This window comes from Cetorhinus maximus, unplaced genomic scaffold (assembly GCF_964194155.1).
Source record: "Cetorhinus maximus unplaced genomic scaffold, sCetMax3.hap1.1 HAP1_SCAFFOLD_1727, whole genome shotgun sequence".
Classification (NCBI taxonomy): Eukaryota; Metazoa; Chordata; class Chondrichthyes; order Lamniformes; family Cetorhinidae; genus Cetorhinus; species Cetorhinus maximus.
In genome coordinates, this window is record NW_027597667.1 from 42,501 (window position 1) to 68,768 (window position 26,268).

The following is a 26,268-nucleotide window of genomic DNA, read 5'->3' on the forward strand; positions in this document are numbered from 1 at the left end:
CTCGGAGCCCCTGGTGTCTCTCTCTCACACACTCACACGCTCCGCAGTGAGCCCCGGGCGCTGGGAAAGGCTTCTCTGAGGACCTGCGCGCACAACACACACACAATCTGCAATACAAGGAATACTATATCCCCCACCCCCTGTACTCACTGTGTCTGGGGAACATCGACTGCTTCTGTTTGTTTGAAAGCCCAGCCCTTCACAGCGGGATGTTTTTATCAGATCTAATTGTATTAGGAGCTCTGTACAGATTCCCCACCATGTTACTGATTCCAGCCTCTCCCCCCCAACCCGATCCCGAGCTCCCTGTCCCTCACTCTCCCCTATCTACACCCCCTCCGCTTTCTCTCACTCCCACCCCCCCTCACTACTTAGCTTCTCCCTCTCCTTGGTCACCCTCTCTGTTCCTTCCCTCTGTCACTCTCTCTCTCTCTCACTCTCCCCTCTTCACCCAATCCCCACACACTCTCCCTCCACCTCTCACCTTTCCCCCTCCCACCCATTTCCCGGCCCCAATTTCATTCTTTCCTCCCTCCTCTTCCCCTCTCTCCTTCCTTCCGCCTCCGCCCCTCCCTCCCTCCCTCCCCCCGGCCTCCAGCTATCTCCCTGTGCTAAAGCATTCTGTACAGAATATGTAAAGTTGCTTTGTATTATAGACTGAAGCTGCCCCTAAGGGGTAACATCTCCTAACTGTGCAAAATGTGTTTTTAATACAATCCTTGACACCCTGTCTAAACTCGCTGTGTGAACGAGAAGTGAACTTCCCTCAGCCCCCATCACACCCGTCTGACCAGCGGCTGTAGGAGCGTCTCCCCCCTCCCTGTCTGTCTCTCCCCCCTCCCTGTCTGTCTCTCCCCCCTCCCTGTCTGTCTCTCCCCCCTCCCTGTCTGTCTCTCCCCCCTCCCTGTCTGTCTCTCCCCCCTCCCTGTCTGTCTCTCCCCCCTCCCTGCCTGTCTGTCTGCCTCTCTCCCCTCCCTGTCTGTCTCTCCCCCCTCCCTGTCTGTCTCTCCCCCCTCCCTGTCTGTCTCTCCCCCCTCCCTGTCTCTCTCTCCCCCCTCCCTGTCTCTCTCTCCCCCCTCCCTGTCTCTCTCTCCCCCCTCCCTGTCTGTCTGTCTCTCCCCCCTCCCTGCCTGTCTGTCTGCCTCTCTCCCCTCCCTGTCTGTCTCTCCCTCCTCCCTGTCTGTCTCTCCCCCTTCCCTGTCTCTCTCTCCCCCCTCCCTGTCTCTCTCTCCCCCTTCCCTGTCTCTCTCTCCCCCCTCCCTGTCTGTCTCTACCCCCTCCCTGTCTATCTCTCCCTATTCCTGTCTGTCGGTCTCTCCCCGCCTCGCTCACTGTCTTCCCCCCGTCGCTCGCTCTCTCGCCCCCTCTGTCTCTGTGTGATCGATGGGGGCACTGGGGCTGGTACACACTCGGTGTGATCGATGGGGGCACTCGGGCTGGTACACACTTGGTGTTATCGATGGGGGCACTGGGGCTGGTACACACTCGGTGTGATCGATGGGGGTGTTTGTGCTGGTACACACTCGGTGTGATCGATGGGGGCACTCGGGCTGGTACACACTTGGTGTTATCAATGGGGGCACTGGGGCTGGTACACACTCGGTGTGATCGATGGGGGTGTTTGTGCTGGTACACACTCGGTGTGATCGATGGGGGTACTCAGGCTGGTACACACTCGGTGTGATCGATGGGGGCACTCGGGCTGGTACACACTCGGTGTGATCGATGGGGGCACTGGGGCTGGTACACACTCGGTGTGATCGATGGGGGCACTGGGGCTGGTACACACTCGGTGTGATCGATGGGGGCACTGGGGCTGGTACACGGTGTGATCGATGGGGGTACTCGGGCTGGTACACACTCGGTGTGATCGATGGGGGTACTCGGGCTGGTACACACTCGGTGTGATCGATGGGGGTACTCGGGCTGGTACACACTCGGTGTGATCGATGGGGGCACTCGGGCTGGTACACACTCGGTGTGATCGATGGGGGCACTCGGGCTGGTACACACTCGGTGTGATCGATGGAGGTACTGGGGCTGGTACACACTCGGTGTGTTCGATGGGGGCAATTGGGCTGGTACACACTCGGTGTGTTCGATGGGGGCAATTGGGCTGGTACACACTCGGTGTGATCGATGGGGGCACTCGGGCTGGTACACACTCGGTGTGATCGATGGGGGTACTCGGGCTGGTACACACTCGGTGTGTTCGATGGGGGCAATTGGGCTGGTACACACTCGGTGTGATCGATGGAGGTACTGGGGCTGGTACACACTCGGTGTGATCGATGGGGGTACTCGGGCTGGTACACACTCGGTGTGATCGATGGGGGCACTGGGGCTGGTACACGGTGTGATCGATGGGGGTACTCGGGCTGGTACACACTCGGTGTGATCGATGGGGGTACTCGGGCTGGTACACACTCGGTGTGATCGATGGGGGTACTCGGGCTGGTACACACTCGGTGTGATCGATGGGGGCACTCGGGCTGGTACACACTCGGTGTGATCGATGGGGGCACTCGGGCTGGTACACACTCGGTGCGATCGATGGAGGTACTGGGGCTGGTACACACTCGGTGTGATCGATGGGGGTACTCGGGCTGGTACACACTCGGTGTGATCGATGGGGGTACTCGGGCTGGTACACACTCGGTGTGTTCGATGGGGGCAATTGGGCTGGTACACACTCGGTGTGTTCGATGGGGGCAATTGGGCTGGTACACACTCGGTGTGATCGATGGGGGCACTCGGGCTGGTACACACTCGGTGTGATCGATGGGGGTACTCGGGCTGGTACACACTCGGTGTGTTCGATGGGGGCAATTGGGCTGGTACACACTCGGTGTGATCGATGGAGGTACTGGGGCTGGTACACACTCGGTGTGATCGATGGGGGTACTCGGGCTGGTACACACTCGGTGTGATCGATGGGGGCACTCGGGCTGCTACACTCTCGGTGTGATCGATGGGGGTACTCGGGCTGGTACACACTCGGTGTGTTCGATGGGGGCAATTGGGCTGGTACACACTCGGTGTGTTCGATGGGGGCAATTGGGCTGGTACACACTCGGTGTGATCGATGGGGGCACTCGGGCTGGTACACACTCGGTGCGATCGATGGGGGTACTCGGGCTGGTACACACTCGGTGCGATCGATGGGGGTACTCGGGCTGGTACACACTCGGTGCGATCGATGGAGGTACTGGGGCTGGTACACACTCGGTGCGATCGATGGGGGCACTCGGGCTGGTACACACTTGGTGTGATCGATGGGGGCACTGGGGCTGGTACACACTCGGTGTGATCGATGGGGGCACTGGGGCTGGTACACACTCGGTGTGATCGATGGGGGCACTGGGGCTGGTACGCACTCGGTGTGATCGATGGGGGCACTCGGGCTGGTACGCACTCGGTGTGATCGATGGGGGTACTCGGGCTGGTACACAGTCGGTGTGATCGATGGGGGTACTCGGGCTGGTACACACTCGGTGTGATCGATGGGGGTACTCGGGCTGGTACACGGTGTGATCGATGGGGGTGTTTGTGCTGGTACACACTTGGTGTGATCGATGGGGGCACTGGGGCTGGTACACACTCGGTGCGATCGATGGGGGTACTCGGGCTGGTACACACTCGGTGCGATCGATGGGGGCACTGGGGTTGGTACAAACTCGGTGTGATCGATGGGGGTACTGGGGCTGGTACACACTCGGTGTGATCGATGGGGGCACTGGGGCTGGTACACACTCGGTGCGATCGATGGGGGTACTCGGGCTGGTACACACTCGGTGCGATCGATGGGGGTACTCGGGCTGGTACACACTCGGTGCGATCGATGGAGGTACTGGGGCTGGTACACACTCGGTGTGATCGATGGGGGCACTCGGGCTGGTACGCACTCAGTGTGTTCGATGGGGGTACTCGGGCTGGTACGCACTCGGTGTGATCGATGGGGGCACTCGGGCTGGTACGCACTCAGTGTGTTCGATGGGGGTACTCGGGCTGGTACACGGTGTGATCGATGGTGGTGTTTGTGCTGGTACACACTTGGTGTGATCGATGGGGGCACTGGGGTTGGTACACACTCGGTGTGATCGATGGGGGCACTCGGGCTGGTACGCACTCAGTGTGATCGATGGGGGTACTCGGGCTGGTACGCACTCGGTGTGATCGATGGGGGCACTCGGGCTGGTACGCACTCAGTGTGTTCGATGGGGGTACTCGGGCTGGTACACGGTGTGATCGATGGTGGTGTTTGTGCTGGTACACACTTGGTGTGATCGATGGGGGCACTGGGGTTGGTACACACTCGGTGTGATCGATGAGGCTATTCGGGCTTGTACACACTCGTTGTGATCGATGGGGGCACTCGGGCTGGTACACACTCGGTGTGATCGATGAGGGTACTCTGGTTGGTACACACTCGGTGTGATCGATGGGGGTACTCTGGTAGGTACACACGGTGTGATCGATGGGGGTACTCGGGCTGGTGTACACTGATTGTGGGCTGTGTTGAGCCGCACACACCATGGACTGTGGAGCACCATCATCGTGTCGGGGAGGTATCTTCGCTGGTTCCTGTCAAAGGATTATTGTTGCTATTGAAGGATTATCAGGGTGAGTGAACTGGGAACCCCTCAGTCAGCTTCACATGGTCAGTGCACTGCACGTACCTACTCCCCACCAGTGTAAACTCCTTTCCCACTCCCCCCACTCCCACAAAGGTATCTGATCCAACCCCCGTGCTACAGGAGGGAATAATAAAAGCAAAATACCTTTTTGGAAATAGGAAATAAAAGCAGAAAACTCTGGAAAAACTCAGTAGTTCTGGCAGCAAGTGTGGAGGGAGAAACCGAGTTAACCTTTAGACTCATCCTCAGACCAGACTCGAAATGAAAAGGAGGGGAACTGCCTGGAGATCCACAGCAACTCATGGAACTGGAGCCAGAAGAAAACAAAATACTGGGAGAAGCAGCCAGCAGTCACCCCCCCTTTAATGGGGACATGCTGTCCTTCCCCTTTAAGGGATCGGTGGCAGAACAGACCCACCCTGAAGGCTGCTACTGCTCCCTACTGGCTGCACACCAGCAGTGTAGGAAATGTGACATACACCGGTCAGATTGTACCACAGGCCAGTGTCGGAGTGTGTGTGTGTCTGGAAAATTGCATAGGGAGCCTTACTCTGTATCTAACCCCGTGCTGTACCTGTCCTGGGAGTGTTTGATGGTGACAGTGTAGAGGGAGCTTTACTCTGTATCTAACCCCGTGCTGTACCTGTCCTGGGAGTGTTTGATGGTGACAGTGTAGAGGGAGCTTTACTCTGTATCTAACCCCGTGCTGTACCTGTCCTGGGAGTGTTTGATGGTGACAGTGTAGAGGGAGCTTTACTCTGTATCTAACCCCGTGCTGTACCTGTCCTGGGAGTGTTTGATGGTGACAGTGTAGAGGGAGCTTTACTCTGTATCTAACCCCGTGCTGTACCTGTCCTGGGAGTGTTTGATGGGGACAGTGTAGAGGGAGATTTACTCTGTATCTAACCCCGTGCTGTACCTGTCCTGGGAGTGTTTGATGGGGACAGTGTAGAGGGAGCTTTACTCTGTATCTAACCCCGTGCTGTACCTGTCCTGGGAGTGTTTGATGGGGACAGTGTAGAGGGAGCTTTACTCTGTATCTAACCCCGTGCTGTACCTGTCCTGGGAGTGTTTGATGGGGACAATGTAGAGGGAGCTTTACTCTGTATCTAACCCCGTGCTGTATCTGTCCTGGGAATGGTTGGAAGAGAGTAGTTCCTAACCCTCCCCGATCCTTTGTACAGTGCATCAGTAACTCCTACCCTCCAAACGCTTTTCCATCTCCTTTCTCTCCGAAATGTATTTTGCTTGCTTGTCCACTATTTATTACCCATCAGTCCTTGTTTAGGGCAGTGAGGGATGCCTCTCCCTCGAGTAATTATAAACTGAATTCATATTCTCAAACTGACGGTATAAGCGTACATTTCTGTGTGGGTTTGTGTGTGTATATGGATTTCTGTATAAACCTGTTTGTGTGTGTGTATCAGTTTCTGTGTAAATCGGTTTGTGTGTGTGCGCATCAGTTTCTGTGTAAATCGGTTTGTGTGTGTATCAGTTTGTGTAAAAATCGGTTTGTGTGTAAATCGGTTTGTGTGTATCGGTTTCTGTGTAAATTGGTTTGTGTGTCAGTTCCTGTGTAATTCGGTTTGTGTGTAAATCGGTTTGTGTGTGTATCAGTTTGTGTGTAAATCGGTTTGTGTGTGTATCAGTTTGTGTGTAAATCGGTTTGTGTGTGTATCAGTTTGTGTGTAAATCGGTTTGTGTGTGTATCAGTTTGTGTGTAAATCGGTTTGTGTGTGTATCAGTTTGTGTGTGTATCAGTTTGTGTGTAAATCAGTTTGTGTGTGTATCAGTTTGTGTGTAAATCGGTTTGTGTGTGTATCAGTTTCTGTATAAATCGGTTTGTGTATCAGTTTCTGTGTGTATCGGTTTCTGTGTAAATCGGTTTGTGTGTGTATCAGTTTCTGTATAAATCAGTTTGTGTTTGTGTGTATCGGTTCCTGTGTAAATCGGTTTGTGTGTATATCAGTTTCTGTGTAAATCGGTTTGTGTGTGTATCAGTTTCTGTATAAATCAGTTTGTGTTTGTGTGTATCGGTTCCTGTGTAAATCGGTTTGTGTGTGTATCAGTTTGTGTGTAAATCAGTTTGTGTGTGTATCAGTTTGTGTGTAAATCGGTTTGTGTGTGTATCAGTTTCTGTATAAATCGGTTTGTGTATCAGTTTCTGTGTAAATCGGTTTGTGTGTGTATCGGTTTCTGTGTAAATCGGTTTGTGTGTGTATCAGTTTCTGTATAAATCAGTTTGTGTTTGTGTGTATCGGTTCCTGTGTAAATCGGTTTGTGTGTATATCAGTTTCTGTGTAAATCGGTTTGTGTGTGTATCAGTTTCTGTATAAATCAGTTTGTGTTTGTGTGTATCGGTTCCTGTGTAAATCGGTTTGTGTGTGTATCAGTTTGTGTTTGTGTATCGGTGTGTGTGTGTATCGGTTTGTGTTTGTGTGTATCAGCTTGTGTATCAGTGTGTGTGTGTGTATCGGTTTGTGTTTGTGTGTGTGTGTGTATTGGTTTGTATGTAAGTGTGGTTGGTGGGGGCTGGGCTGGTGTGAGTTGTTCAGTATTGAAGCAGAGACAGAGAGAGACAGACAACAGGATAAACAAACTCAATCCTTTATTAATGTGTTTTAAAACTCGAGCCCCAGAGTCACGACGCACTGACCCTAACCCTTGGGGTCATGACACACCCCCACGATTGCGATACATTGACCCTGACCACTCAGGGTCACGACAGACCGAACCTGACCAGTCGGGATCAGGACCCAACACACAGCCCACCCCCACCCCTGACCCAACACACAGCTCACCCCCACCCCCACCCCCACCTCACCTCACACCAACAGGGTCACGACATCATAATTCTGGGGGTGCAAATCTGGCCAACAGGATCTGTCAACTCCCTTTCCCAGTGAAGCAGAGTTCCGGGGGGCTTGACCATTCCCCTATCCCCTCGAGGGGCCTGACCACTCCTCTACACCCCCCCCCACCACGTGGGACCTGACCACTCCCCTACCCCCTCGAGGGGCCTGACCTCTCCCCTAACTCACCTCGAGGGGCCTGACCACTCCCCTAACCCCTCACCAAGGGACCTGACCGCTCCCCTAACCCCCCTCGAGGGACCTGACCATTGCCCCCCCGCCCACCCCCAATAGACCATTCCCCCACCCAGCACAACCCCACACTACCCCTTCCCCCCCACCGCCCCTGCAGTGAGGCAGGACTCCAGCAGTCAGTGTGTAAAACCTCACAGAGGGGATGTATTGCTGACTTTGTTACCTGGACCTCTCGTTCCCCCCCCAATCCACCAAAACATCCCAGGCCTCACCCTGTGAAGATGCACAGGGCCCATTTGTGAGGTGTACAAAACAGGGGCTATTTCCTGTCTCCACCCCGAGCACCCCTAACTCGATCAGGGTGAGCGTATTTACATTTGGCACAATGCACTCCCCCATACACAGTCTCGGCTTTATCTCAGAGTGTCTGGGCTGGGGTCCCGACACACAACTGTGAAAGTGAAAGATCCCCTCACCAGATCCTTGCTGGTGAATCCAACACTGTCAAACAGAGGAAGTAATGCAGTTTTTATAGGGGAGTGTGAAGTAACGCAGTTTGGTAGGAAGAATATAAAGTACACTGTACAATTTAAAGAGAGTGCAGGGAACGTGAGACCTAACAGTGAAAATATGGATTTGAGGCAGAGTAAAGCTCCCTCTACACTGTCCCCATCAAACACTCCCAGGACAGGGACAGCACGGGGTTAGATACAGAGTAAAGCTCCCTCTACACTGTCCCCATCAAACACTCCCAGGACAGGTACAGCACGGGGTTAGATACAGAGTAAAGCTCCCTCTACACTGTCCCCATCAAACACTCCCAGGACAGGTACAGCACGGGGTTAGATACAGAGTAAAGCTCCCTCTACACTGTCCCCATCAAACACTCCCAGGACAGGTACAGCATGGGGTTAGATACAGAGTAAAGCTCCTTCTACACTGTCCCCATCAAACACTCGCAGGACAGGTACAGCACGGGGTTAGATACAGAGTAAAGCTCCCTCTACACTGTCCCCATCAAACACTCCCAGGACAGGTACAGCACGGGGTTACATACAGAGTAAAGCTCCCTCTACACTGTCCCCATCAAACACTCCCAGGGCAGGTACAGCACGGGGTTAGATACAGAGTAAAGCTCCCTCTACACTGTCCCCATCAAACACTCCCAGGACAGGTACAGCACGGGGTTAGATACAGATTGAAGCCCCCTTGAGTGAGGCCGCTTCCAGTTTGATGCATGGGGAAGGGGGTAGAGATCTTGCAGTCCTGTGTGTGTTGCCATGCTTCTCCCATCACTCGCAGCTCCCCATGCTCCGGCCGTCAATGTCAGTGCGTGTGCTTTTTGACAGGCGTCTGGACACTGAGGTACTCGCCGAAAACGTTGTAGTGAGGTGGCAGGCAGTCGCCCAGCGTCTCGGGAGCCAGCTGAGGCCTCGGGGACATGTCCATGGACGAGGTCTGGCTCCAGGGCAGCTCCGTCTCCTGGCTTGCTTTGCCGTTCTGCAATGAAGGAATGGGAAACACGGATGTCAGGTCACCTTGGACCCTATAACCCCACCGCCCCAGACAACGAGCTCTTCCCCTCCCTTCCTTGAACTCCCCCAACTCCAGTCCACAATGTTATCTCACCTACATTACCCTTGTCCATTCTTCGCAGTCCTCCCCCCCAAGACAATGTTTATTTGCCATGTTGAATAACGATACATATTGAGTGCGAGGCAACAGACAGAACTCCCCTGCAATGCTGCCACGAGTGGCCGCGGGTTCTTATACGACCTCTTCAGAAGGTAGGTGGGGCCTCAGTTGGACATTTGATCTGAAAGACAGCCCTTCTGACAATGCAGCACTCCCTCAGCACCGACCCTCCGACAGCGCGGCGCTCCCTAAGCGCCGACCCTCCGACAGCGCGGCGCTCCCTCAGCGCCGACCCTCCGACAGCGCGGCGCTCCCTAAGCGCCGACCCTCCGACAGCGCGGCGCTCCCTCGGCGCCGACCCTCCGACAGCGCGGCGCTCCCTCGGCGCCGACCCTCCAACAGCGCGGCGCTCCCTCGGCGTTGACCCTCCGACAGCGCGGCGCTCCCTCGGCGCCGACCCTCCGACAGCGCCGCGCTCCCTCGGCGCCGACCCTCCGACAGCGCCGCGCTCCCTCGGCGCCGACCCTCCGACAGCGCCGCGCTCCCTCGGCGCCGACCCTCCGACAGCGCCGCGCTCCCTCGGCGTTGACCCTCCGACAGCACGGCACTCCCTCATTTTAAACCCACTTTCCAGCCCCTGGTCCGTAGCTTTGCAGGTTCTAGCACTTCAGATGCAGGACCAGGTACCTTTTCAACGAGTCGAGCATTTCAGCCTCAACCACCAACTTAGGCAGTGATACCCACCACCCTCTGGGTGAAAAAGATTTTCCTCCTGTCCCCTCTAATCCTTCTACCAACCACCTTCAATCTATGCCCCCTGGTAATTGACCCCTCAGCTAGGGGGAACAAGTCTTTCCTGTCTACCCTATCTCGGCCCCTCATAACCTTGTACACCTCAATTAGGTCACCCCTCAGCCTCCTCTGTTCTCGGGAGAACAACCCCAGCCTATCCAATCTCTCCGCATCGCTGCAATTGTCCAGCCCTGGCAACATTCCTGTAAACCTCCTCTGTACAATTATGCCCTTCCTGTAATGTGGTGACCAGAACTGTACACAAAATTCCAGCTGTGGCCTAACCAGCATTTTATACAGTTCCAGAATCACATCCCTGCTTTTGTATTCAATACCTCGCGCAATAAAGGAAAGCATCCCATATGCTTTCTTTACCACCTTGTCCACCTGTCCTGCCACCTTCAGAGACCTGTGGACACAGACTCCAAGGTCTCCCACTTCCTCTACACCTCCCAATATCATCCCAGTTAATTGCTTTGTTTTCCCTCCCCAAATGCATTACCTCACACTTTTCCGGATTGAATTCCATTTGCCACTTCTCCGCCCACTCAGCCAAACCACTGATATCATTCTGGAGTCGACAGCTACCCTCTTCACTATCAACTACATGCCCAGTTATTGTGTCATGTACAAATTTACCAATCATGCCTCCCACATTTAAGTCCAAATCATTAAAACCCTTACCCTTTGCCTCCCGTCGCTGAGCCAATTTGGGATCCAACTCGCCACCTTCCCCTGTATCCCATGGGATCTCACTCTCCTGACCAGTCTGCCATGTGGAACCTTGTCAAATGCCTTCCTGAAATCCATGTAGACAACATCCACTGCACTACCCTCATCGATCCTCCTTGTTACTTCCTCAAAACATTCTACCAACTTAGTAAGACAGGATCTTCCTCCAACAAAACCATGCTGACTATCCCTGATCAATCTCTGCCTTTCTAAGTGACAGTTTATCCTGTCTCTCAGAATTGATTCTAATAATTTTCCCACCACTGATGTCAGGCTGACCGGCCAATAATTTTCTGGCCTATGCCTCGCACCCTTTTTAAATATTGGAATATTGTTCGCCGACCTCCAATCCTCTGGTAACTCACCTGTATCTAGTGAGGATTGGAAAATGATCCACACCTCCCGACAGTGCAGCGCTACTCCTCTGGCAGTGCAGCACCCCCTCGGCGACAGCTTCTCTGACAGCGCGGCGCTCCCCACCCCCCCACCCCCTCCCCGGGCGCCGTGTTCTGGCATCGCGGCGCTCCCTCCGCACGGACACCGGGGCATTTCAGCTCGGACCCCCAGCTCCGCGACGTGGGGTTTGGACAACCCCTCCGCCGCAGGGGGCCTAACCATCCCCCCGGCCCGGCCCAGCCCTTCCCTTCCTCGGTAAGCCGCGGCTCCAGGCACTCACCACGGTGCTGGTCCCGTTGGCCGTGGCGATGGAGAACAGCTCGGTGAAGTTCGGCACCGAGTCTCCGGTAAAGCTGGCGTTCCCGTAGATGTGGTGGGGGAACTTGTCGAAGGTGTTGTCCACGGTGCCGATCTGGGAGGTGCGGACGTGGTAAGGGAAGTTCTTGTTGGCCGCCGACGGCCGGGTAATCACCTGTCGGGCAGGGCGGAGGAACCGCAGAGCAGTGTTTAGAGGTGGGGCGTGGCTCAGGAAAGCTCCAGGCTGCCTGTGCGGCCTACCGTCAGCCGATCTCCCCCGCCCCCCCACCACCACCGTGTGCCATCGCGTATCCCACCCGCAGAACAACGTGTCTCAGCACCCGTTCGGTCCTGATCGCTCTCCGGTACGCTGCAGGGCCCCAGTAATATTATCCATCAGTACCCCACCCCTACTCTCTCCCAGAGCCTTGTAGAGATGGGTCCTTCCTCATTCCGTTCTAAACACCTCTCTCAAATCTCCTCATCGCCACCCCCCCAAAGCTAAATTACCGGGGGGTGGGTCCCGGTAAAAACAGGGAACGCCGGGAATAGCCAGCAGGGCTGGAGGGATGGGTGGAGTGTTCACCTCAGGCCGACAAGCCTCCAATCGGAAACGGGAACGGTTCGGGAGGCGACAGGCGAGTGAAAGGGAGGGAGGGAGGGAGATGGGAGAAAGAAACCATGAAAGGGACAGGCCCGTGACACGGAGGGCGATTGATCGAGGAGAGGTCTCGGGGTTCGGGGCCTTCTCCGCTCCGGGGAGAGAACCTGATCCCGGCTTCCCCGCCGCTCTCCGCATTAACTGAGCCGCCAAATCCCCGGAACCACGCCGGGGAAATCTCCCCGAGAACACCTCCCAGAGTGTGAGGTGGGGTTGCCCAGGAGTGGACTCGGTCCTCCAGCTGAGGCCTAACTGCCTTACTCTCTGTACTCGATGCCTTTATTAATGAAGACAAGGGCTCCACGTACTTCATTAACACCCATCTTCAACTTGTCTAGCCAGCTTCAAAGGATTGTGTACAGTCATACCCACCCACCCCCCAGGCTCCTGACCCCAGCCACCCTCCCCACCCCAAACCGGTGTAAAATCGTATCAATTGGTTCATTTCACACACCCCCCCCCTCTCCTCGTTTTTCAGTCTAAAGCAGATCACTCAACACTCGTCCATGTTCAATTCCATCTCCCGTAAATGTCTGCTCATTTAACCAGGCTGACCCCCTCCTGTTTACCATCTTCCTCACGGTCCTGAGACCTCGTGTACAGATCATGAATTATGTCGAAGAGCAGCGGCCTGGATACCGATCCCTGGGGAACACCGCTGGATAACACTCAGATAAAAGCAAAAAAACACTGCGGATGCTGGAAATTCAAAGCAAAAACAAAAACACCTGGAAAAACTCAGCAGGTTTGGCAGCATCTGCGGAGAGGAACAGTTAACGTTTCGAGTCCGTATGACTCTTCAACAGAACTAAGGAAAAATAGAAGAGAGGTGAAATATAAACTGGATTAAGGGGGTGGGTGGGACAGGTAGAGCTGGATAGAGGGCCAGTGATAGGTGGAGATAACCAAAAGATGTCACAGACAAAAGGACAAAGAGGTGTTGAAGGTGGTGATATTATCTAAGGAATGTGCTAATTAACGGTAGAAAGCAGGACGAGCAAGGTACAGATAGCCCTAGTGGGGGTGGGGTGGGGTGAAGGGATTGAAATAGGCTAAAAGGTAGAGATAAAACAATGGATGGAAATACATTTAAAAATAATGGAAATAGGTGGGAAAAGAAAAATCTATATAAATTATTGGAAAAAAGGGGGGTGGGGAGAATCGGAAAGGGGGTGGGGATGGAGGAGAGAGTTCATGATCTAAAATCGTTGAACTCAATATTCAGTCCGGAAGGCTGTAAAGTGCCTAGTCGGAAGATGAGGTGCTGTTCCTCCAGTTTACGTTGAGCTTCACTGGAGCAATGCAGCAGGCCAAGGATGGACATGTGGGCATGAGAGCAGGGTGGAGTGTTGAAATGGCAAGCGACAGGGAGGTCTGGGTAATGCTTGCGGACAGACCGAAGGTGTTCTGCAAAGCGGTCACCCAGTCTGTGTTTGGTCTCTCCAATGTAGAGGAAAATGCATTGGGAGCAACGAATGCAGTAGACTAAATTGAGGGAAGTGCAAGTGAAATGCTGCTTCACTTGAAAGGAGTGTTTGGGCCCTTGGATGGTGAGGAGAGGGGAAGTGAAGGGGCAAGTGTTACACCTTCTGTGGTTGCATGGGAAGGTGCCATGGGAGGGGGTTGAGGTGTAGGGGGTGATGATCTCCAGTTTAATAAGCAACCATTCACCACTAATCTCTGCTCTCTGTCCCTTCAATAAATTCCTGTCCATTTTTCACTGTTCCTTTAATCCAATGAGTTTCCATTTGCTGCACTCTATTGCGAGATTCCCCCCACCACCCCAACTTTTTTTATTTTCCCTGATAGATCACTTGGTTTATTTAGCATTGTGTCTAATATGCGATTGGCTGCAAATATATCTTCTGTTAGCTTTTTCTCTTCAAAATCTTTTTTTAAGAAATTCATTCACGGGATGTGGGCGTCGCTGGCCGGGCCCAGCATTTATTGCCCATCCCTAATTGCCCCCTTGAGAAGGTGGTGGTGAGCTGCCTTCTTGAGCCGCTGCAGTCCCGTGTGGTGTAGGTACACCCACAGCGCTGTTAGGGAGGGAGTTCCAGGATTTTGACCCAGCGACAGTGAAGGAATGGCCGATATATTTCCAAGTCAGGATGGTGAGTGACTTGGAGGGGAACTTCCAGGTGGTGGTGTTCCCCCATGTGTCTGCTGCCCTTGTCCTTCTAGATGGTAGAGGTTGTGAGTTTGGAAGGAGCTGCCGAAGGAACCTTGGTGAGTTGCTGCAGTGCATCTTGTAGATGGTACACACACTGCTGCTACTGTGCGTCGGTGGTGGAGGGAGTGAATGTTTGTAGATGTGGTGCCAATCAAGCGGCTGCTTTGTCCTGGACGGTGTCAAGCTTCTTGAGTGTTGTGGGAGCTGCACTCATCCAGGCAAGTGGAGAGTATTCCATCACACTCCTGACTTGTGCCTTGTAGATGGTGGACAGGGTTTGGGGAGTCAGGAGGTGAGTTACTCATCACAGGATCCCCAGCCTCTGACCTGCTCTTGTAGCCACAGTTCCATAGAGACAAAGGGCCAGTCTGCCCAGCAGAGGGACAGACTGTGCCCTGAATAAGCAACTTTATCACTCCTTTATGCTACTTCAACCTACACACATTGTCTCTCCTGTTTTTTTTTACCCTAGGTAAGATGGTATATTCCTATAAATATATTTTTGCTATGCTATTATAGCACATATTTTGAGATAGCAAGAGGATTTTGAGAGAGAGTGAAATTGGAGATGGATAATGTCTGGGAGCTACTTATAAATAATTGTACAAATACGGTAGACAAAGGAGAGCTACAAGCAGAGGAGCTGGAGGGCGAAGGCAATCAGTGCACAGATGCAGAGTCAAAGAGAAAGCAGGCAGAGACTGAAAGAGGAACAAGCAAATCACACAGCATCCACCATCCCCTCCCTCCCCCAGCCCCAGAGTAGGCTCAAGAGGCTGAATGGTCCATTGCTCCTATTTCCGATGTTCCTACAGCGCAGAAACAGGCCATTCAGTCCCACTGACCCATGCTGATGTTTATCTCCCACCTCAGCCTCCTCCAACTCCCTCACCACATCGTTCTCTTCCTTTCTCCCTCGTGTGTTTATCCAGCTCCCGATACTATTCACCTCAACCACTCCCTGCGGTGGCTAGTTCCACATTCACACCGCTCCCTGAGTGAAGACGTTCCTCCCAAATTTCCGACTGGGTTTATTAGTCATAGTCAGAGGTCTGCAGCACAGAAAAAGGCCCTTCAGCCCATCGAGTCTGCGCCAGTCAAACAAGTACCTAAATTTCTAATCCCATTTCCCAGCACTAGGCCCATAGCCTTGTATGCCATGGCATTGCAAATGCACATCCAAATACTTCTTAAATGTTATGAGGGTTTCTGCCTCTACCACCCTTTCAGGCAGTGAGTTCCAGATTCCCACCACCCTCAGGGTGAAAAAATTCTTCCTCACATCCCCTCTAAACCTCCTGCCCCTTACCTTAAATCTATGGCCCCTGGTTATTGATCCCTCCACCAAGTGAGAAGTTCCTTCCTGTCTACCCTATCTATGCCCCTCATAATTTTATACACCTCAATCATGTCCCCCCTCAATCTCCTCTGCTCCAGGGAAAATAGCCCCAGTCTATCCAATCTCTCCTCATAACTAAAACTCTCCAGCCCAGGCAACACCCTGATAAATCTCCTCTGCACTCTCTCTAGTGCAATCACATCCTTCCTATAATGTGGCGACCAGAACTGCACACAGTACTCCAGCTGTGGCCTCACCAAGGTTCTATACAACTCCAACATGACCTCCCTACTTTTGTAATCTATGCCTCGATTGATAAAGGCAAGTGTCCCACATGCCTTTTTCACCACCCCACTAACGTGCCCCTCCGCCTCCAGACCCCCTCATGATTTTGAACACCTCTATCTCTCAGCCGGTGGAAACACCTCTACATTTACCCCTTATCAAACTCTTTCCAAGTTTACAGTCCTCGACCAGGATAACTTGGCCTTTGTTTCACTCGGGCTAAGGGACCCCACCCTGTTCAATCTCCCCTGGGAGGTCAGACCTCGTATCAACCTGGATGGAAGTTTAAAATCAGAGCGAGGCAATTCAGGGAAGGCTTCTTCACCCAAAGGGCGGTAGAGGTGTGAAACCTCCTCCCACAGAAAGCAGGAGATGTCAGCTCAGTTCACAACTTTAAATCCAAGATCCCTGCAATTTTGCTAGCTAAGGGATACAGAGCTAAATGATCTAATTGAATGATGGAACAGGCTCGAGGGGCTGAATGGTCTCCTCCTGTTCCTGTGTGACAGACTCAAGGGGCTGAATGGGCCTCCTCCTGTTCCTGTGTAACAGGCTCGAGGGGCTGAATGGCCTCCTCCTGTTCCTGTGTAACAGGCTCGAGGGGCTGAATGGGCCTCCTCCTGTTCCTGTGTGACAGGCTCGAGGGGCTGAATGGCCTCCTCCTGTTCCTGTGTAACAGGCTCGATGGGGCTGAATGGCCTCCTCCTGTTCCTGTGTGACTGGCTCGAGGGGCTGAATGGCCTCCTCCTGTTCCTGTGTAGCAGACTCGAGGGGCTGAATGGCCTCCTCCTGTTCCCACACTCTATCCCTGTCATGAATATTACGTGGCAGGTTTATTAGATTTCTTTTGAAAGCCCCGATGCACAACAGGGCCCTCACCCTGCCCTCTGCATCGGCCAGGACAGCTCTGAACCCTCTTTAACTCCTCGAGCACAGGGACTATGGTAACTCGTCACCGTGCGATAGGAAGATGGCGTCTCCATTCCGACCTGGCAAAACTCACCAAGAAGACGGCATGAGCGTAGAGACAGATTCCCAGCTGGATCCCATTCACAATCTTCTCCCGTACCCATTTCGGAATGCCAAAATTAGCAATCAAAGCCGTGACTGGGACAGCAAAGAACCTGGAGGAGAGGATTTAGGGTTAGGCTTTATCGTGTAGCACCAAGTGTGTCTGTATCTTACTGAGAGTCTGTGTGTGTGTGTGTGTGTGTGTGTGTGCGCGCCTCACTGTATGTGTCTCTCACACAGTGACACATGCGAAAATGGTGAGTGTGTGAGACTGTGTGTCTCAGTGTGTGTGTGGGTGGGTGTGTGCATGTGTGTGTGTCTCTTACCGTGTGCACGTGTCATGGTGTATCCCTCAGTGTGTGTGTGTGTATGTCTCAGTGTGTGAGGGACTGTTTCTCACTGCACGTGTCTCACGGTGTGTGTGTGTTCCTGTGTGTGTGAGACTGTTTCTCACTGCGCACGTGTGTGCCTTGCTGTGTGTGTGTGTCTATCACCGTGTGCATGTGTCACTGTGCCCCTCTGTGCGTGTGTGAGACTGTTTCTCACTGCGCACGTGTGTGCCTTGCTGTGTGTGTGTGTCTCTCACCATGTGCACGTGTCACTGTGTCCCTGTGCGTGTGTGAGACTGTTTCTCACTGCGTGTGTATCTCACCGCGTGTGTGTGTGTGTGTGTGTGTGTGTGTGTAGGTGTTCGCACCTTACTGTGCCTCTCTCTCACCGTGTGCACGTGTCAGTGTCCCTCTGTGCGTGTGTGAGACTGTCTCTCACTGCGTGTGTATCTCACCGCGTGTGTGTGTGTGTGTATAGGTGTTCGCACCTTACTGTGCCTCTCTCTCACCATGTGCACATGTTACTGTGTCCCTCTGTGCGTGTGTGAGACTGTCTCTCACTGCGTGTGTATCTCACTGTGTGTGTGTGTGTGTGTGTGTGTGTGTGTGTGTATAGGTGTTTGCACCTTACTGTGTCTCTCTCTCACCATGTGCATGTGTTACTGTGTCCCTCTGTGCGTGTGTGAGACTGTCTCTCCAACACCCACCTCTGCCCCAGACCTCCCCCCTCCTTTTCCACAGGCTCCCTGGTGTGTGGATTTGAGTGTGCTGGAGCTGTGTGTGCTGCTACATACCAGAGTGTGTAAGCTGCAAAGAAGGGGATGTAAAACGTCTGTTTCTCCGGGTAGTGCTTCAGCGTTGTGTAAACCGCATAACCAAACCAGACATAGGCTACAAACTGCAGCACGATCAGCCCATAACCCACAGGAGACTCAAAGGTGTACAGCACCTGACCTGGATCAAAAAACTGAGACACAAAATACAGCAGATTAACAACTGGCAGAGAGGGAGCAAGAGAGAGTGGAGGAGCAGGAACGGGGAGAATGGTGGAGGGATGAGGGGGCAGGAGAATGTGATATGACAGTGGGATGGAGAGACAGGGGGGGTGGGGAGCAATGGAAGGAAAGGAACAGGGGAATGCAGAGAAAGAACAAAGATAAACTCCAGAGATGGTATAAGCAGAGCTTTGTTCAGCTGTAACCTAACTCCCAGCCCATTGTATTCCAGTCCCCTCAGGATGAACACCAACATTACATTTGGCTTTTTCATTATTTTTGTCTCTGTCCATTAGATTTTTTTTCAAGAATTCTGTACAGAAACCCCTAACACCTCTATACCACCATCGACCCGAGTCTCTCTCCGGTCTGAAGATATCATCATTTTGTCTCTTGACAGTGATCAGGAGCTGGAACCCTGGCTGATTTCCCCTCTCCCTCTCTCTAGCCCAGGGATCACTGGACAGTGATCAGGAGCAGGAACCCTGGCTGATTTCCTCTCTCTCTCTCTCTCTCTAACCCAGGGATCACTGGACAGTGATCAGGAGCAGGAACCCTGGCTGATTTCCCCCCTCTCTCTCTCTAACCCAGGGATCACTGGACCGTGATCAGGAGCAGGAACCCTGGCTGATTTCCCCTCTCTCTCTAACCCAGGGATCACTGGACAGTGATCAGGAGCAGGGACCCTGGCTGATTTCCCCTCTCTCTCTCTCTAACCCAGGGATCACTGGACAGTGATCAGGAGCAGGAACCCTGGCTGATTTCCCCTCTCTCTCTCTCTCTAATCCAGGGATCACTGGACAGTGATCAGGAGCAGGAACCCTGGCTGATTTCCCCTCTCTCTCTCTAACCCAGGGATCACTGGACAGTGATCAGGAGCAGGAACCCTGGCTGATTTCCCCTCTCTCTCTCTCTAACCCAGGGATCACTGGACAGTGATCAGGAGCAGGAACCCTGGCTGATTTCCTCTCTCTCTCTAACCCAGGGGTCACTGGACAGTGATCAGGAGCAGGAACCCTGGCTGATTTCCCCTCTCTCTAACCCAGGGATCACTGGACAGTGATCAGGAGCAGGAACCCTGGCTGATTTCCCCTCTCTCTAACCCAGGGATCACTGGACAGTAATCAGGAGCAGGAACCCTGGCTGATTTCCTCTCTCTCTAACCCAGGGATCACTGGACAGTGATCAGGAGCAGGAACCCTGGCTGATTTCCCCTCTCTCTCTCTAACACAGGGGTCACTGGACAGTGATCAGGAGCAGGAACCCTGGCTGATTTCCCCTCTCTCTAACCCAGGGATCACTGGACAGTAATCAGGAGCAGGAACCCTGGCTGATTTCCTCTCTCTCTAACCCAGGGATCACTGGACAGTGATCAGGAGCAGGAACCCTGGCTGATTTCCCCTCTCTCTCTCTAACACAGGGGTCACTGGACAGTGATCAGGAGCAGGAACCCTGGCTGATTTCCCCTCTCTCTCTCTAACCCAGAGATCACTGAACAGTGATCAGGAGCAGGAACCCTGGCTGATTTCCTCTCTCTCTCTCTCTCTAACCCAGGGATCACTGGACAGTGATCAGGAGCAGGAACCCTGGCTGATTTCCCCTCTCTCTCTCTAACCCAGGGATCACTGGACAGTGATCAGGAGCAGGAACCCTGGCTGATTTCCCCTCTCTCTCTCTCTCTCTAACCCAGGGATCAATGGACAGTGATCAGGAGCAGGAACCCTGGCTGATTTCCCCTCTCTCTCTCTAACCCAGGGATCAATGGACAGTGATCAGGAGCAGGGTTCTGAGTTTTTCTCATCCTCATTGGAAGCCACTGAAGGCCAATGTAACACCATTACTCAACTCAGCACTCCCCTGACTGTCCACATGTATATATAGCAGAGCCGCGTTTGGAGCCCGTGCCTGCCCTGCTATGTGTATGAGGGGCTCAGTCACAGGTCAGCGGCTATAACAGGAATCTGATTGGGAGACTGGGCAGTTCCCTGTACGCCCGCTCACCGCAGGCTGGAGGACAACCTTGGGCTGTAGACTCACCTCCGCCTCATAGATGAATAGGATGATGTGAGTGATGGTGTAGAGAATCATGTAAACTGTTAACTTGACTGATCCACTGTGGCTGATCCGGCCTCTAAATGGGGGAGAAAGACAGAGCTCATCATACGCGTCAGCTTATAGATTTATTACATTAACAACAGGAGGCCATTCAGCCCCCAGCAGCTCCACAGGAACAGGAGGGAGGCCATTCAGCCCCCACCAGCTACACAGGAACAGGAGGGAGGCCATTCAGCCCCCACCAGCTACACAGGAGCAGGAGGGAGGCCATTCAGCCCCCACCAGCTACACAGGAACAGGAGGGAGGCCATTCAGCCCCCACCAGCTACACAGGAACAGGAGGGAGGCCATTCAGCCCCCACCAGCTACACAGGAACAGGAGGGAGGCCATTCAGCCCCCACCAGCTACACAGGAACAGGAGGGAGGCCATTCAGCCCCTCGAGCCAATTGCACCATTTCATGAGATCATGGCTGATCTGAATGGTAACCCAGCAGCCTTGTTTACATATGCTTTTATACCCATGTCTCAAACTAACCGTGGATTACAGATCTATGATGGTGAGGGAGTGCTGCACTGTCGGAGGGTCAGTACTGAGGGAGTGCTGCACTGTCGGAGAGTCAGTAGTGAGGGAGTGCTGCACTGTCAGAGGGTCAGTACTGAGGGAGCGCTGCACTGTCAGAGGGTCAGTACTGAGGGAGTGCTGTACTGTAGGGGAGGGGTGGGGCGGAGTGAGGTGGGGCAGGGGGGTGCTGCAGGAGGGGGGGGTCCGTACCTGGTGACAGTGAATCCCTTCCCGAGCAGGATCAGCATCAGCAGGAAGATCAGGAAACTGAGTGAGAAGAGGAGCTTGGCTGTGGGAAAGAGGGAAAAACAGGGAGGTCAGAGAGAGAAAGAGAGAGAGAGAGAGCCCAGCTCCAATTCACAACGCCCGCCCCTTTACCACCCGCCAACTCCTCTCAAACCCCTCCCCACCCAACCCCTCCCCCTCCCCCAACCCCTACCCCCTCCCCTCCCCTTTCCTCCCTCCCCAACCCCTACCCCCTCCCCCTTCCCCCTCCCCCAACCCCTACCTCCTCCCCTCCCCCTTCACCCCTACCCCTTCCCCAATCCCCTACCCCCTTCCCCAATCCTCACCCAACCCCTCACCCTCCCCAACCCCTCCCCTCCCCCAACCCCTACCCTCCCCCTTCCCCAACCCCAACCCCCTCCCCCTTCCGCCCTTCCCCAACCCCTACCTCCCCCGCTCCCCCTTCACCCCTCCCATCCCCCAAACCCCTCCCCTCCCCCAAACCCCTACACCCTTCCCCAAACTTCCCCCAAACCCTCCCCTCCCCCAAACCCTCCCCCATCACTCCCCAATTGTCATGCTTGTAGCCACTCACCCCTCCCCTAACCCCTACCTCCTCACTCGCCCACCTCTGCATCCCTCACTCCTCCTCTCCCCAACGGCCCTTTCCCTGCATCCATCTGCTGCACCCCACCCAGCCGCCACTGCCCTCACCACCCGCACCATTACACCAACTCGCAAAGCCCCTGTCACAGCCCTCACCGCCCACCCGTCTCTGTAACTCCCCCCTCCCCAAAATACTGCACTCACTCACCAAGGATCTTAACTGCGTAGTTGCCGACTCCATCCCTGGCATACTGACCCCAGTAAACACAGAAGAACACCAGACTCAGGACTGAAAGAGAAGACAAGAGACAGTCAAGGCCGAAATCTCCCACCATAAACCTAGCCACCACCCTCCCCAACAAACCGTCAACGAGCAAGAGTAAATCTCCCTCTACACTGTCTCCATCAAACACTCCCAGGACAGGTACAGCACGGGGTTAGATACAGAGTAAAGCTCCCTCTACACTGTCCCCATCAAACACTCCCAGGGCAGGTACAGCACGGGGTTAGATACAGAGTAAAGCTCCCTCTGCACCGTCCCCATCAAACACTCCCAGGACAGGTACAGCACGGGGTTAGATACAGAGTAAAGCTCCCTCTACACCGTCCCCATCAAACACTCCCAGGACAGGTACAGCACGGGGTTAGATACAGAGTAAAGCTCCCTCTACACTGTCCCCATCAAACACTCCCAGGACAGGTACAGCACGGGATTAGATACAGAGTAAAGCTCCCTCTACACCGTCCCCATCAAACACTCCCAGGACAGGTACAGCACGGGGTTAGATACAGAGTAAAGCTCCCTCTACACCGTCCCCATCAAACACTCCCAGGACAGGTACAGCACGGGGTTAGATACAGAGTAAAGCTCCCTCTACACCGTCCCCATCAAACACTCCCAGGACAGGTACAGCACGGGGTTAGATACAGAGTAAAGCTCCCTCTACACCGTCCCCATCAAACACTCCCAGGACAGGTACAGCACGGGGTTAGATACAGAGTAAAGCTCCCTCTACACCGTCCCCATCAAACACTCCCAGGACAGGTACAGCACGGGGTTAGATACAGAGTAAAGCTCCCTCTACACCGTCCCCATCAAACACTCCCAGGACAGGTACAGCACGGGGTTAGATACAGAGTAAAGCTCCCTCTACACCGTCCCCATCAAACACTCCCAGGACAGGTACAGCACGGGGTTAGATACAGAGTAAAGCTCCCTCTACACTGTCCCCATCAAACACTCCCAGGACAGGTACAGCACGGGGTTAGATACAGAGTAAAGCTCCCTCTACACTGTCCCCATCAAACACTCCCAGGACAGGTACAGCACGGGGTTAGATACAGAGTAAAGCTCCCTCTACACTGTCCCCATCAAACACTCCCAGGACAGGTACAGCACGGGGTTAGATACAGAGTAAAGCTCCCTCTACACTGTCCCCATCAAACACTCCCAGGACAGGTACAGCACGGGGTTAGATACAGAGTAAAGCTCCCTCTACACTGTCCCCATCAAACACTCCCAGGACAGGTACAGCACAGGGTTAGATTCAGAGTAAAGCTCCCTCTACACTGTCCCCATCAAACACTCCCAGGACAGGTACAGCACGGGGTTAGATACAGAGTAAAGCTCCCTCTACACTGTCCCCATCAAACACTCCCAGGACAGGTACAGCACGGGGTTAGATACACAGTAAAGCTCCCTCTACACTGTCCCCATCAAACACTCCCAGGACAGGGACAGCACGGGGTTAGATACAGAGTAAAGCTCCCTCTACACCGTCCCCATCAAACACTCCCAGGACACGTACAGCACGGGGTTAGATACAGAGTAAAGCTCCCTCTACACTGTGCCGGGGGTGCGGGGTCAGCGCATCCCTGGTCATTAGTCCAGGTGGATTCCGGTTTGTGGACTCACCCTCGACGCCCGCTGCTGTCATGAACATCTTGTACGTTGTGTGCAGCAGCAGCCGAGATTTCAGTAGATCTTCCAAAGGGAAAGAAGAGAGATTCAGACAGTTAAACACACGGCCTGGCCTGATCCACCCCAGCACTCCTGCCATTCCCACTGCCCGATACCTACCAGTCCGGGAATCCCATATCACTCACTCTCAGATCAGATTTCTCCCCCATTCCCAGGATCTGGTTCCCCGTCCCCTCACCCCGCTCCTTCATTACCAGGATCAGATATTCCCCCATTCCCAAAATCTTATCCTCCCCATTCCTGAAATCTAATGATCCCCCCCTTTACCCAGGATCTCATGTGCCCCATTCCTGAAATCTGATACTCCTCATTCCTGGAATCTGATGTGCCCCATTCCCGTGTTGTGGTATTCCCCCATTCCCGAAATCTCATACTCCCCATTCCCGGGATCTGATATTTCCCCCATTCCCAAAATCTCATACTCCCCATTCCCGGGATCTGATATTTCCCCCATTCCCAAAATCTCATACTCCCAATTCCCAGGATCTGATATTCCCCCATTCCCAAAACTCATACTCCCCATTCCCGGGATCTGATATTTCCCCCATTCCCAAAATCTCATACTCCCCATTCCCGGGATCTGACATTCCCCCATTCCCAAAACTCATACTCCCCATTCCCAGGATCTGATATTCCCCCATCCCCGAAAACTCATACTCCCCATTCCCAGGATCTGATACTCCCCATTTCCAAAATCTCATATTCGTCATTCCCGGGATCTGATACTCCTCATTCCCGGGATCTGATATTCCACCATTCCCAGGATCTGATATTATTTCATCTTTCCCGAAATCTGATACTCCTCATTCCTGGAATCTGATGTGCCCCATTCCTGTGTTGTGATATTCCCCCATTCCCAAAATCTCATACGCCCCATTCCCGGGATCTGATAGTTCATCATTCCTGAAATCTGAATCTCCACATTCCTGGGATCTGATGTCCCCCGCCCCACCCCCCCGCCATTCCTGAAACCTAATGTGCCCCATTCCCAGGATCTGATATTCCCGCTATCCCACACGACGACTGCAATACTCACAGGCGAAACAGCAGGAGATGAAGAAAACGAGGATGAATATCACCAGGAACGTGATGTCCGTCTCCAGAATCCCTGCGGAGAGGTTAAAAACACGGTGACCGGTGGGGGGGGAATTTCTCTATGGGAGCTGATGGCAGAACCGGGATTCTCATCCCAGGAAAACAGGAAGTCGGCGTCTGTAACCTTCCCCGCTCCATTTCTACACAAGCCCGTCTCCCACAGCCCCGTCCCTCGCGGAATCTCCCGGCACACGGAGCGTCGGGACTCTGGCAGAGCGATCCACGTGGACCCGTTCCCCTGCCCCTTTCTCCAATGTCCTGCAATTGTTTTTCCCTTCAACTCTCCTCCCAAAAGTTCCTATTGAATCTCCTCCCACCGCCCTTCCGAATCGCAAGAGCTCACTGCGTGAAAACGTTTCTCCTCATCTCCCCGCTCCGGCTCTTTCTCCGATTCTCTTCCATCTCCGTCTCTCTGGTTACCGACCCTCCTGCCAGTTTCTCCTGATTTACTCTATCCAAACCCCCTCATGACCTTCAGCACTTCCAATTAAATCTCCGCTTAACCTTCTCTGCTCTAAGGGGAACCATTTACGAGAACACAAGAGATAGGAGGAAGAGTAGACCATTCAGCCCATCACGCCCTGCTCCCCCATTTAGTATGACCATGGCTGACCTTAGGCTTCAGCTCTGCTTTCCCACCTGCTCTCCATATTCCTTAATTCCCAAAAACCCATCTATCCCAGCCTTAAACATATTCAACGATGGAGCATCCACAACCCTCTGGGATGAAGAATCCCAAAGATCCACATTCCTTTGGGTGAAGTAATTTCCTCTCATTTCAGTCCTAAACGATCGGCCCCTCATCCTGAGACCCTGCCCCTATGTTTTAGATTTCCCCGACCAGTGGAAGCAATCCCTCAGCGTCTACCCGATCAAACCCCCTCAGGATTTTGTAGCTTTCAACGAGATCGCCTCTCATTCTCCTAAACTCCAGAGAAAGTAGAATCATAGAACACTACAGCACAGAAAACAGGCCATTCGGCCCTTCTAGTCTGTGCCAAAATATTATTCCGCTAGTCCCATTGACCTGCACCCAGTCCAGACCTCTCCCACCCATGTATCTATCCAATTTATTCTTAAATTAGACCCACTTAAATTAGTAGACCCAATTTAGTCAGCCTCTCATCACAGGACAACCCCTTCACCCCAGGGATCACATCACTGTACCGCCCCCAATGCAGGTATATCCTTCCTTAAATCTGGAGATCAAAATTGTGCACAGTACTCTGGATGTGGTCCCACCAAAACCCCGTACAATTCTAGCAAGACTTCTTCCTGCTCCTCCTCCAATCCCCTTGCAATAAATGCCAACGTAAATTTGTTGGCCTTCCCCATTGCCAGCTGCACCTACACGCTAACTTCCCGGGTCCCTGTACCAGCACACCCAAGTCTCTCTGAACACCAACATTCACA

At 53.5% G+C, this 26,268-nt stretch overlaps 1 protein-coding gene across 1 annotated transcript; it reads right to left on the reverse strand.

Moving 5' to 3' along the window:
* Nucleotides 1-8,311: 8,311 nt before the first annotated feature.
* Nucleotides 8,312-24,868, reverse strand: tmem145 (transmembrane protein 145; the record flags this gene model as incomplete). The annotated part of the gene is made up of 9 exons (XM_078536978.1): nt 8,312-9,184; nt 11,520-11,711; nt 16,998-17,118; nt 18,129-18,301; nt 20,367-20,460; nt 21,159-21,237; nt 21,988-22,068; nt 23,695-23,763; nt 24,797-24,868. Coding segments are annotated over 9 exons (1,055 nt in total), but the record flags the coding sequence as incomplete, so codon positions are not given.
* Nucleotides 24,869-26,268: the final 1,400 nt, after the last annotated feature.